This window comes from Etheostoma cragini, chromosome 16 (genome assembly GCF_013103735.1).
Source record: "Etheostoma cragini isolate CJK2018 chromosome 16, CSU_Ecrag_1.0, whole genome shotgun sequence".
NCBI lineage: Eukaryota > Metazoa > Chordata > Actinopteri > Perciformes > Percidae > Etheostoma > Etheostoma cragini.
In genome coordinates, this window is record NC_048422.1 from 7,166,688 (window position 1) to 7,180,300 (window position 13,613).

The following is a 13,613-nucleotide window of genomic DNA, read 5'->3' on the forward strand; positions in this document are numbered from 1 at the left end:
CAGTTTCTGTCTGAGGTTTCCTCACTGCTGTGTGCAATTGCTCTTAGGGGAATTGTTGGGTTCTCTGTGAATTACAGTGTGATCTAGACCTACTAATCGGTAAAGTGTCTTGAGATAACGTCTGTTATGATTTGACTCTGTAAAATTGTATTAAATTGAACTCACACTGTTTTTTGTTTGTTTTTTGCCACAGAGCATCTGAGCAAAATAATTCCTTTTGCTGATTTTACAGCTCCAAACAGAGCAGGGGTGATAGTCGGCACCATAGTGGGTTCTCTACTCCTTATCTTCATCTTGCTCGTCTTCACTGGGCTTCTATACTGGAAGTTGAGCACCAGACATCGCTTTGAGAAGGAGTTCTCAAATGACATCAGGTACAATACTGCACTGCAGAGACAGCAGGGCAGAGGTAAAGGTGTTGGCAGGTTAGATAACTGAGCTGCTGCAAGGAGGGAACAAAAACACGCGCACACACACACACACACACACACACACTGTCTGTTAAGTTTTTTCTAGTGTTCATTTATCACCAAAAAATCCCATGAGTAAGAAACTTCTGCCTCTGTTAGTGTTGAGTAGTTTTGTCAGCTTGCCAGTTTCTATTAAGCGGTACAAACATGTGGATGAAACATTAGTGTGTGCACTTGCAAAGATTTTCACATTTGCATACATTTAGGATAAGATGTTTTGGCTTCATGGTGCCAGTGAGAACAGACGGATGCAATTAAAAATGTGTATTACAAGATATTAAACACACATTTAAGCCTTTCAAATAAGAATAGAAACAAAATCCCCAACTAAAATTAAAACCAAGCAAGAAAAACCTGTACCTACAACAATAATCCAGATGACTCTTTGAGATAGCACAACTCTAGGCTACTCAGGGTTGTTCCAATGTTAGGATTTGATTTGAAACAGTACATCTATGTTATACACCCATGCACTAGATTATGCATATGAAGCCCCACATTGTGCAGAACGTTTTAATGAAATCCGAGGTTTTATGTGACAAGTGCTGAAACAAACTGATTTTCTTCAGGTATTGATGCAAGTATATGTAATTCCCGGCATTATAAATAACATCCGTTCAGCTTTATGCTTCATCTGAAAGTCTAAGTAGAAGTCATTAAAAGTAACCTCTTTGTTTTTGATGCGCTTCCCCGTCTTTTTTAGAGTTGGAAACTTGAGAGGCTTGCATAATGTCAACAGACGCTTTTTGTCTTAGATTTGCATTCATTTATTTTTTTGCTGGTTTATTAAATCTTATAACAACGATGGAAAGTGACAAGTCAGAATTCCTTTTTATGATGTTAAAATACTCTCCTGGGAACAACTATTGTATGTCTATTTAATTTTATATCAATTCGGCAGTAGAGTTAGATAAAAAGATTGGTACCATTCTTGTACCTGTCCATTAATTATGAAGCTACAGAAAAAAAACGGTTATCTTATAAATACTCAAAATAAGAAAACATCACACAATCACAAATCAAGATGTCACATCGTGTTTTCTCTGGGGTTATGTGCTGGGCAACTTGTTGGCTTTGCGCTGTTGTAAGTCAACTTGCAGAGACTCCAGCGGGTGCTATCCTCGGCATAGTAATAGTCTGACACTTCATGTTTTTGTACGAAATTAACAAATGAGATATTATGTGTTAATTAGTGAGCTTAAGAGGTTGTGGAAGGTGCATCTGTAGCTGTTTCGCCATGTTTCCAGCTTTTGTGCTAAGCTGCTGGCTATAGCCTCATTCTTCCGGAAAGAGTTGTATCAATGTTGAGCTATTTCATTGAGAGGGGATCTTGTTGCACCCAAAGAAAACATTACAAGTAACAACTATGTTTACAATAATTTCATATGTTTCCTCTGGGCCATGCCTGCTCTCCCATCCTGCACAGTTGGAAAATATTTCAACATATCACATATTTAGCTGAATGATGCAAAAATGATGGTAAAGTTTAGTCCAAAATCTCCATGATACATGTTGAGTGATTGTCACCCAGAAACAGTAATGTTTGAAAAACCAAATCCAAGAAGGAATGACAGAGACGTTGAAACTTGAAATTGCATTGCATACTTGTATACATAAATGAGTAGCCTAAGCCTCTGAATTTAAACCACAGAAAAATCTTAAAGAATTTTGTTATGGTTATGTTATCACCTCCAACATGGAGTTCATGTTTTTGAATGGTTTGTTTTTCTGTTTACTGGCCCGATTTTCCTCTTCAAATTTAATGTTTGTATCCCTTAATAATAAAGGTTAAACGCCACTGCTCTGCAACCATGCATACAGTATATTTATGAGGCAAGAGAAACATCTAGCATAGTAATTATTATTTTTATTTGAGGCAGGCAACACAGTTTGCCCTCTGCTCTGTGAATTTATACAGGCTTTTATTTAATAAAAACAAATGGATATGAAGTCAGCCAGGGCCCCCTCCAAATGTAAAAAACACTTAGAACGAAATCAATATCGAGATCAACACATCTCATGCCTGTAGGTAAATGTAGGTGTACTGTATATACCTACATTTCTGCAGCGTTGACATATTAATGAGTTTATGGTTTGAATGTCTGGCAAAACCACTTAAAGACAAACTACAGCAATGTAATGTGTTGTGTAGGATAAATGCAACAAACTCAATTACAACAGCTCAGATGGTGAAGGATGGAGCCACATAACTTTAATTCAGTGTGGTACTTAATAACCACAGCGCCTTGAGTATCAGGCCCTACAAACTTCAGGTCAGCCCCCCTTAGCTACAGTAAGGGAAGTCTATATCCACAATGTTCCACTTTCGGGATTGATCTCGTTCTGACGGACATTCCGCTGGATGTGCATTTTTGGATGTCCTGTTCCCTTACGCTTTCTTTGTGTTGTAATTTTAAACTCTGGTCGATTTATGAGGACTATCGTTAACTGATCTGTGTCCCCTAGATAACTGAGCGGATGTTATTATGCAAACACACAGTTAAGCATGTTTCTATGCAAACATTTGCAAATTACAAAGAGTGTGAACATTGGAACCATTTCCTGCTGCTAAACATCAGCAAGTTTGCATTGTCATTGCAAACTGACGTTAGCATTTAGCTCAACGCACTGCTGTGCCTATATAGAGCCTCACAGACTCTTGGTAATTTTAAATTTAAAGGAGGCTAAATTTTTGGCTCGGTATAGATTTTTGAGTTGTTGCTATTTTGGTTGCAAACTCTCTCCTGCGCTAGAACAAGGCAAACTGTGTAACTAGTTGAAAAGGGCAGAGTGGGACACTCTCAAAAAGAAGTTCCTGGTTCAGGTTCTTTTTTTTGTTCTCTGATGGCATAAATCAGTGAGCAGTATGAAGAATGTGGAGCTGCTCCAGGGCCAATGTTCTGCAGCTGAACTCCCACCCTGACACCTCTGACAGGATTTCTCTTTTTGCATATAAACAGTGTCTGCCCAAAAACTTTAGAGTTATGGTTCGTATGCAGTTGAAAACAGCCCACATGCTTTCAAAGTAGATGTCAAAGTGGTAGCAGTGTCCGCGTGGGAGGACAGTGTTGTGTACAAGAGACAGAGAAGCACTTTAAGCCACAATCCTTCTCCATATCTGTGACATACAGGAGTTCAACTCTCTTCACACAAACATAACATTGTAGTGAAAAGCTCATAGAAGAGGGACATCAAAGCCGTAATCATTTGAGCCATGACAATAATAGTTTATTTCTATCTGTCAGTGTTTAAAGTAAAACATAAAAAACATAAAACCATTGCAGATTAAGTGGGGGTGGAATTTTTTTAGATGAGTCATGAAGAGTATCAAATCAGTTTGAGTATCCTTTAAAAAAAAAAAAAAAAACTACAGTCAGAAAATTAAGACTCTGCATCAGGTCATTTGAATATTAAATTTAAAAACCAACCTGTGCACTGCGAGGCAGACATATGCACAAGCCAATCAATTTAGCATCATTAACAGCTTGTAGTTGTACAAATGTCTCAATCCACACCAACTCTGACCACAGACTAACATATTAACAGTTAAAATGAGGAGCTTGTTAACATAAAAATACATGTTAATCTACAGTAGCAGATATGAAGCAACATTAGCTTTAAATCATGACGTGTTTCTGTCTAATTGATGAATACAGCACTTTCCCTTCTTTCCACTGCTCTGCTAATTAGAGCTGTGAGACTGAACAATGAGCTACAGTCACTTTCTATGAGCTTCAACTTTCACATTATACATAATAATTTGATCCATTGTTAACGTAAAAAATCATTATATAGCAGCCTTGATAATTAATAAATGACTATGAATTATAGCAGCTTTAAAGATGTACTTCTCTACAAGTAAGTGCAAACTACAGCGATAGTGGATGGATTTTATAGTTGTTCCTAGCGCAGTTGAGAAAATGTTATAAATGAAGTTATTCCACAATACAAACTCCCTGCTGGGATGCAAATGTTTACTCATTTCATAGTAAAAGACAATCAAATTCAGTATGAAGCCACAGCCATTAAAACGACATCCGATTGATTTCTTTGCATGTTAATTGTTTTCAGAACTGTCTGTATAAAGATAAGACAAGTAATTTCACTGGCAGAGCAAGACAACCGTGGAAGTACCTTAAAATGAGTTACCTAATTGGTGTTTTTATTTCATTTACTGTATTTGGTTTTCACACATTCTTGTTCATATCATTCCTATCTTTTGCATAGCAACACATACACACCCAAGAATTATAGCCCCAAAGACTTGGAACAATATCATTTCCCATTTAATCAGAAATCAAAGTTGTTGGCCTCCACAAGAGCAGAAAATCCCATTAGTAGTATTTAAAAAAAAAAAAAAAGTTACATAAATGCTGAATGCAAAGTAGCTTCTAAGCTTGAATGTTGGCAGCGCTGTTGATGGGGAAAGATTGTACTGTATGCTTATTGTCAGTGTTTAGCGGTTGAAACCAGCACCAGAGTAAATGTTCTCCTTAAGTAGAAGAGAATCTGTAAAATCAGTGTTTCAGTGAGAGAAGCCACACTTGAGAATAGCCTCTTAATAGTGAAAGATAACAGATTTTTAACTAGATGTATTTGCCTACAGGGCAGCATTATTTCACTTAATAATTACTGTACATCCACTGTGGTGTGGGATATGGACACCAGCACCCAGAAGGCACCAGGTTATCAGAAATAACAGCAGCATTAGTGTACATTAAGTTGTGCTAAAAGGATAAGTTAATTCTTCTTCTTAGACTTCCCCTTGTAAATCTCACTTTTGTGGCATTTTACAGTTTTAATGGTTTAATTATAAAAAAATATATTCCACCCTATTAATTAGCAAAAACTGAACCAATTCCAATCTAAGTCCTGTGTACTTGACGGTCAAGGCAGCTCTATTCCAAAGCTGCATAAGTGAACTTTATTAAAACTCGGCTTCTACAGTTTCCTTCTCAGCCATTGTACCATAAAACAAGTCGAGCAGTTATTCTCTGAATTCAAATGACTGAACTGAAATAATGTCCTCTATAGTGAAATCCTTTGACTTTGTTTATTCTCTCCCTCTGTTCTGCTCTGATATTACACAGGGAAGACGCTCCACCTCCTGAGAGTCGCCCAGTCAGTCGCGGTACGAGCCGGAGCGCCAGTCAGCACCCACAGGTGACTTACTGTCAGGTGGGCAGGACCAACATATGCTCTTTGAATGACGGACGCACACACACTTCCTCCAGCAACAGCCATGGACACACACCGGTCAAATACGCAGCAGTGGAATATGACAACAAGAACGGATACGTAGTGTGACGATCAACAACCGCGCTGAGCTGAGAAGGATTTTGTTTTTATTGTAATGTTTCAAAAGACGCTTCAGGGCAGTTCAGTAACTTGGGACTTAAAATCTGGAGCAGCAGAAGTCTTGGATAGAGTCTAATGAATGTAAAGTGATGATTTTTTAAAACATTTTTCATGTTAATAACTTCTCAGTCGAAGACATTTTCTTTTTCAACGAGATAATGTAGCATTAGCATGTCATTCAACACGCATGTGAATGTCACTGTCTTTAAAGAATCTAAAAAATGTATAAATGTAGATAAAAAATACTTTTTTTCTGGAAGTTTTTATTTTATTTTTAAACTACACACAAGTACAGTACAATACAATACAATACACTGTTTCTTTTATCATTTGTTATTGCCCTGTACCACTTATTTGACATTGGGGTGGTCCATTTTCAATGTATGCGTTCTGCAACGCCACATGAGGAGTAGTAGCTCAGTCTGTATGGTTGGGAACCGCAGGGTTGTCGTACCCTGTATGGATTGTGGATTGGTAGCTGGAGAGATGCCACTTCATCTCTTGTGCACTGCCAGGTGCCCTTGAGCAAGGCACTGATCCCCCCCAACCTCTCAGGATGCTGGTCCAGCAATGGCAGCCCACTCACTATGCCGTCTCTCCATTTGTGCATGAATAGGTGCTGAGCATGTGTGTGTATTTCAAGCCTGTGTAGTGATTACTAACAAACCAGAGTGTAAATTGTAATTTCCCCACTGGGGATCAATAAACATTATAAAATATTATTATTCCCCCTCAAGGAGAATTATTTAGAAACTTTACAGCTAAACTGTAAGAATATTTTAAAACACATTGACACAAAAATCTTAGATCAGTGGTTCTCAAAATGTTTATGACTGAGTGCTATTTTAGGTATTGTATTGTTTTGTATTGTATTGTATTGTATTGTATTGTATTTCTTTAAATAAATAATAACCAATCTGCTGCAGAGCTAAGCCCCGGATGCAGAGATGTTGCCCTTACTAAAAGAAAGAAAGGGGAGGAACGATGTCAGCCCCACATCCTCCTCTTCTCAGATGCTGAGCACAGACACCACTGCTCTTGGAGCTGCTGATTATAAAGGTTTACAGTAAAACTTCTGGGATTTGCTCCCAGAAGTTGCTCCATTACCGCAGGATTTTCCGCAGGATGTCCGTTTCAGCAGGATGTCTGTTTTCTTTGTGTTGGGATTTTAAACTCCGGTTGATTTCTGAAGACTGTGGTTAACTGCTCCTCAGATCTCTGCAGGGTAAATCCCGACAGCTAGCTAGACTCTCTGTCCAATCTGAGTTTTCTGTCACACAATTAAAACAACCTTTGAACGTACACATGTTGCAAAACAAGTTCCTTCCCAAGGCTATTTTGCAATGGCACAGTTAGCACCGCCCAAGTCAATTGTGATTGGTTTAAAGAATTGTCAGTAAACCTGTGCATGTTTTTCTGCCATTGCTGAATGCTGTGTGGACTAGCCAGACCCGCCCCCACAGGGCAGTGGAGGAAGGTCTGGCAAAGCGAGATTAAGCAACACCAAAATAAAACATCTTTGGGAAAAGCCAGAAAAAAAAAAGGATGGTGTTTGACAGACTCAAATTATCTCCTTCTCTTCTATGTTGACACATCTGTCCTAAGGGAGGTGGGGTCGGTGGGGGCATGTTGAGAAAAGGAAACCAGAATGCACAAAAGGCTTCTACATTTTCAGAAGAAACATGTTGTATAAGTAATCTCTGCAAAATCATGTTGAAATGTTAGCAAAAGTAAGAAAATAAAATACAGTTGTATGGGTCAAAGCCTTCCCAACACCAAATTGGTTGCTAGTGTTGTAACAGAAGTGTTGACAAGATAATCATTTCCAAAATTGGAATTCCACAACAAAATTGGTATTGATAAGATAGTGATATTTTATTTAAAACATAGCAGCATTCATTCTTGAATATTTCACAACCACACACAGAGAGACAAAATGTCTCTCTCAAAAACAAACTGACCAGATGTGCTGATACAGGAGCGAGCTGGACAGTGGCTCTCCCACAGGCACAAAAGAGAGCACACATCAGATCCAGAACTAATCATTAGACTAGAAATTCTATTTTTATGAACACGTGTTGTTGTTGAACCAGCTATAAAACAGCTCCCTGGCCCAGAGGAACGTACTGAGGAAAAGTTGAGATATTGTATAATTTAATGCAACCCACACAGAGGGGAAAGCAGCTCTTCCTCAGGTGAGGCCAGGCAACCTCCAACCACAGGACTGAGTGGCAATAAAGGAATTCAGGAGAAAGCGTTGGAACCAGACAAGGTGGCAAGGATGTAGAGAAAATATATTCCAATATTTTCGACCAAATGCATCTATGTCAATGTTGTGCGATATTGTACGGTTGAGTATTGGTGCTTTCACAAAATATTAACACAATGAGAGTTTTGATAAATAATTACCAAAAAGGACGCAATAACTAAGTCAATAAAGGCAAATAATAAAACAGCTGGTAATTCGTCAGCCTTTATAACCTGAGAAAACACTTAGTTATCTGAAAATTAAGCCATGTGGATGCACGCCAGCCACTGCAAAAATGTGATGACACTCGAGACGGAGGCTCAGAGCGAGTCCCACACCAGGTACAGACGAAGACAGAGCTCTGAGAGGTTAAGGACACATATCAAAGCCAACAAAGTCCAATATCAGAGAAATGACAACTTCTCACGTGCAGGTAATTTGTGACGAAGACAACTCTTAAAAAGAGCCTGCATTGTCTCCTACTAGAACTGTCTCAGATGAGTAGGAGAAATCCAATCTTTTGGGACAGTTTTCACAGGAACAATTTGAGAAAGATTGAAAGAGACTATTTTTTATAAGACTTGAATGTGACACTCAAAACATGGAATGCAATATCTGCAAAATGCTACAAGCTGGTGGATCTGCATTTGCAAATCTAGTTAATCTATTGTAATGAATCTCAAAAAGACAGATGCTCTTTGTGTATTCATGTTTAACTATTAAGAATAAATATTACACAACACATGTAAGTTTTTGATGCATTTTACTGTACTACATTTTGTATGATATAATATACGAATAACTATTTTGACTTATAATGTCATATTGGGATATATTTTATATATGACTATTTGATGACATTTTTATAAAAAAATGTACTATAACATTTTAATGACATACTATACTATGATCATTTTGTTGTATACTTTAACATTTGTGTAACTTATGCAATTTCTATGACATACTATGAAATGTATTTTTGTGATATATTTTATTATATATTCTAAGAATATATATTTGTATGTAATTGTATGATACACATATATTTTAGACAGTACTTTTATGACTTATGGCACAATGACATTTTTAATGCTATTTTTGATGAGGTACTAAATTATGTTTTTATGGCATACTATGCAAATATTTTTATGACATGACAATGTTATGTTATTAATTCACTATGATTTTTTATGATGTTTTAATGACCCTGCAGCAGGACCGATAATGGTTTTTATAAAATAATGACTTTTGTCATGTCACATTATGATATTTATTAACATAGTATGCTGTGACTTTTTTGGCATACTATACTGTAAAAAAAATGTATAACATTTTTCAACATAGAATTCTATGTAGTATAGTATATTATGACTTTTAATCTCATTTTTCAACATACTACACTATGGTGTATGGTGGCTCACAGGTTAATGCTACACAAATAACTTTTTTTGACATACTGTACTATGACTTTTTTGACAATACAGGTGAAACTGAATTGCTGCCTCAATGCGGCGTGGCGTGGATGATATCAGCCTGTGGCACTGCTGAGGTGTTATGGAAGACCAGGATGCTATGATAGCGGCCTTCAAGTCTTCTGCATTGGTTGGTCTGCAACGTACGTTTTCAACGTACTGTACCATGACTTTTTAACACTGTTTTTGACATACTGTACCATGACTTTTTATCACTGTTTTTGACATACTGTACTATGACTTTCTATCACTTTTTTTGACATATAAAACTATGATGTTTAGATCACTTTTTGACATACTATACTTTGACTTTTTTAAATTGTTTTTTTAACATGCTATGACAATTTTCAAATCACTACACTTTGACTTTTTACAACATACTATACTATGATTTTATCATTTTTATAACATGCTTTACTATGACCTTTTTCAACATGCTATACTGTGATGTATGGTGGCTCGGAGGTCAGTGCTACACCAATAGGGTGTTTCATCATACTATTCTATGACTTTTGTTGACATACTATACTATGACTTTTTATAACTTTTTCGACATACTTTACCATGACTTATTTCGACATAATGTACTATGACTTTTTTATCACATTACACCGTGCTCTTTTGTGACATACTATAATATGACCTTTTAACCACATTTTTCAACTTGCTATATTAAAATGCATTGCGGCTCAGAGGGTGGTGCTACTACACATAGAAATAGCAAGTAGGCACGTTAGACTCAGATGGAGGCTCAATCCCCGGGCTGGGATTTTAACATTTTGCTCACTTTTTTTGACAAATTATTTATTTTGACATGCTATGACAATTTTTAACATAGTACACTATGACTTTTTACGACATGCTATACTATGACTTCATCATTTTTTTTTACATGCTTTACTATGACCTTTTTCAACATACTACACTATGGTGTGAGGTGGCTCAGAGGTTAGTGCTACACCAATAAGGTGTTTCATCATAATATTCTATGACTTGTTCTGACGTTTTTTTTGGAAATACTATTCTGTGATCTTTTTTATCACTTTTTGTGACATACTATACAATGGCTTTTTTTGACATACTATGCTATAGCTTTTTTCAATTACAATATTATGACTATTTAATCACTTGTTTGACACACTATTCTATGACATTTGTAATCACATGTGTCAACATACTATGACTATTTTGTCACTTCTTTCGACTATACTGTGACTATACTAAGACTTTTTGAAAATGCTATAACATTACTTTTTTATCATTGTTTTCAACATACTATACTATGACATTTGTTGATTTACCTTTTAATGCATTTGTTCGACATACTATACTATGACCGTTTTCAACATACTATACAATTACTTTTTTATCACGTTGTTTGACATATACTATGATAATTTTGACATACTATACTAAGACTTTTTGATCTCTTTCTCAACATACTATACATTGACTTTACAATCACTTTTTTGACATATTACACTATGACATTTTTATCACTGTTTTTGACATACCATAGTATTACTTTTGTTTACATACTGTACTATAACTTTTTAATCACTTTATTCAACATTCTATTCTATGACTTTTTTATCACTTGTTTTGACATACTATACTTTGACTGTTGTATACATACTGTACTATGACTTTTTTCAACAAAGGATGATATGAATATTTTATTATTTTTTCAGTTTTTCCAACATACTATACTATGAAGTTATGACATACTATACTATGACTTTTTATCACTGTTTTGACATGTAAATGTAAATGTAAATGTGCTGTATTTATATAGCGCTTTTCCAGTCTTAACATCTGCTCAAAGCGCTTTTACACCTACAGGAAACATTCACCATTCACACACATTCATACACTGTGGCCAGGGCTGCCGTACAAGGTGCCACCTGCTCATCAGATAAACACACCCTCACACTCCGATGCGCAGCACCGGGGGCAACTCGGTGTTCAGTGTCTTGCCCAAGGACACTTCGACAATGACTGCGGGGATCGAACCACCAACCTTCCGATTGGCAGGCAATCTTATGACATGCTATCTTACGACTTTTTTCAACATACTATACTATGACTTTTTAAGCACTTTTTTGACATAATTAATGTGACTTTTTAGCACTTTTTTAACATACTGTACTATGACTTTTTATTACTTTTTTTGACATACTATACTATGACTTTTTAGTTACTTTTTGACAAAGTACTCTATGAATTTTTTATCACTTTTTTGACATCCTCTACTATGACTTTGTAATCACTTTTTTCAACATAATATACTATTACTTTTTTGACATACTATGCTATGACTTTTTTAGCACTTTTTTCAACATTCTATACTATGACTTTTTATCACTTTTTTGACATACTATACTATGACGTTTTGACATACTATACTATGACTTTTTATCACTTTTTTTGACATGCTATCTTATGACTTTTTTGGACATACTATACTATGACTTTTTAATAACTTTTTTGATATACTAACTGTGACTTTTTGTCACTTTTTTGGACATACCATACTATGACTTTTTTTATCACTTTTTCGACATGCTATCTTCTGACTTTTTTTGACATACTATACCATAACTTTTTAATCACTTTTTTGACATACTATACTATGACTTTTTGACATATCTTACTATGACTTTAGTCGACATACTATACTATGACTTTTTTATCACTTTTTTCGACATGCTATACTGTGACTATTTTGTCAATTTCTTTTCACATAATATGTTCTTTTTCAACATACTATACTATGACGTTTTATCACTGTAAATCACTGACGTAAAATACTATAACTTTTTATAAATTTTTTTGACATATCATACTATCACTTTTTTAACATGCTATAGTATTACTTTTTTCGCCATACTATACTATGATTTTTGTTATCACTTTTTTCAACATACTATACTATGACATTATTATCTCTATTTTTCAGATACCACACTATGACTTTAGTCGACATACTATACTATTACTTTTTTATTACTTTTTGACATGCTATACTGTGACTTTTCAACATATCTTACTATGACTTTAGTCAACATACTATACTATGACTTTAGTCAACATACTATACTATGACTTTTTTATCACTTTTTTCGACATACTATACTGTGACCATTTCGTCAAATTTTTTTTACATACTATGATCTTTTTCAACATACTATTCTATGACGTTTTATCACTTTTGTCAACGTACAATACTATAACTTTTTATCAATTTTTTTGACATGTCATACTATGACTTTTTTATCACTTTTTTCAACATAGTATGCTATGACCTTTTTATCACTTTTTCTGACATACTATACTATGACATTTTTATCACTTTTTCCGACATACTATACTATGACATTTTTATCACTTTTTTGACATGCTATAGTATGACTATTTTCAATATACTCTACTTTGACTTTTTAATCACTTTTTCAACATAATATACTATTACATTTTTGAAATACTATACTATGACTTTTTTAGCACTTTTTCAACATACTATACTATAACTTTTTATAACTTTTTGGAAATACTATACTATGACTTTTTTGACATACTATACTATGACATTTTTAGTATTTTTTTCAACATGTTATACTATGACTATTTATCACTTTTTGAAATACTATACTATGACATTTTTGACATACTATACTATGACCTTTTCATCACTTTTTTGACATACTATACTATGAAGTTTTAACATACTATACTATGACTTTTTATCACTTTTTTGACATGCTATCTTATGACTTTTTTGTCATACTATACTATGACTTTTTAATCACTTTTTTGACATACTTAATGTGTCTTTTTTAGCACTTTTTTAACATACTGTACTATGACTTTTTATTACTTTTTTCAACATACTATACTATGACTTTTTAGTAACTTTTTTGACAAACTATTCTATGACATTTTCATCACTTTTTTGACATACTCTACTATGACTTTTTAATCACTTTTTTCGACATAATATACAAATTACTTTTTTCAACATACTATGCTATGAAGTTTTCATCAGTTTTTCTGACATACTATACT

General features: G+C 34.9%; 1 protein-coding gene across 2 annotated transcripts in view; it reads left to right on the plus strand.

The window, feature by feature from the left end:
• The window catches only part of vsig8a (V-set and immunoglobulin domain containing 8a), a 69,196-nt gene extending 63,138 nt beyond the window's left edge, over positions 1-6,058 (plus strand). For both annotated transcript variants that reach the window (XM_034896638.1, XM_034896639.1), the window contains exons 7-8: positions 233-374; positions 5,561-6,058. In XM_034896638.1, coding sequence (XP_034752529.1) covers positions 233-374; positions 5,561-5,777 — 359 coding nt within the window. In that variant the 3' untranslated portion in view covers positions 5,778-6,058. The remainder of the gene's footprint in view (positions 1-232; positions 375-5,560) is intronic.
• Positions 6,059-13,613: the final 7,555 nt, after the last annotated feature.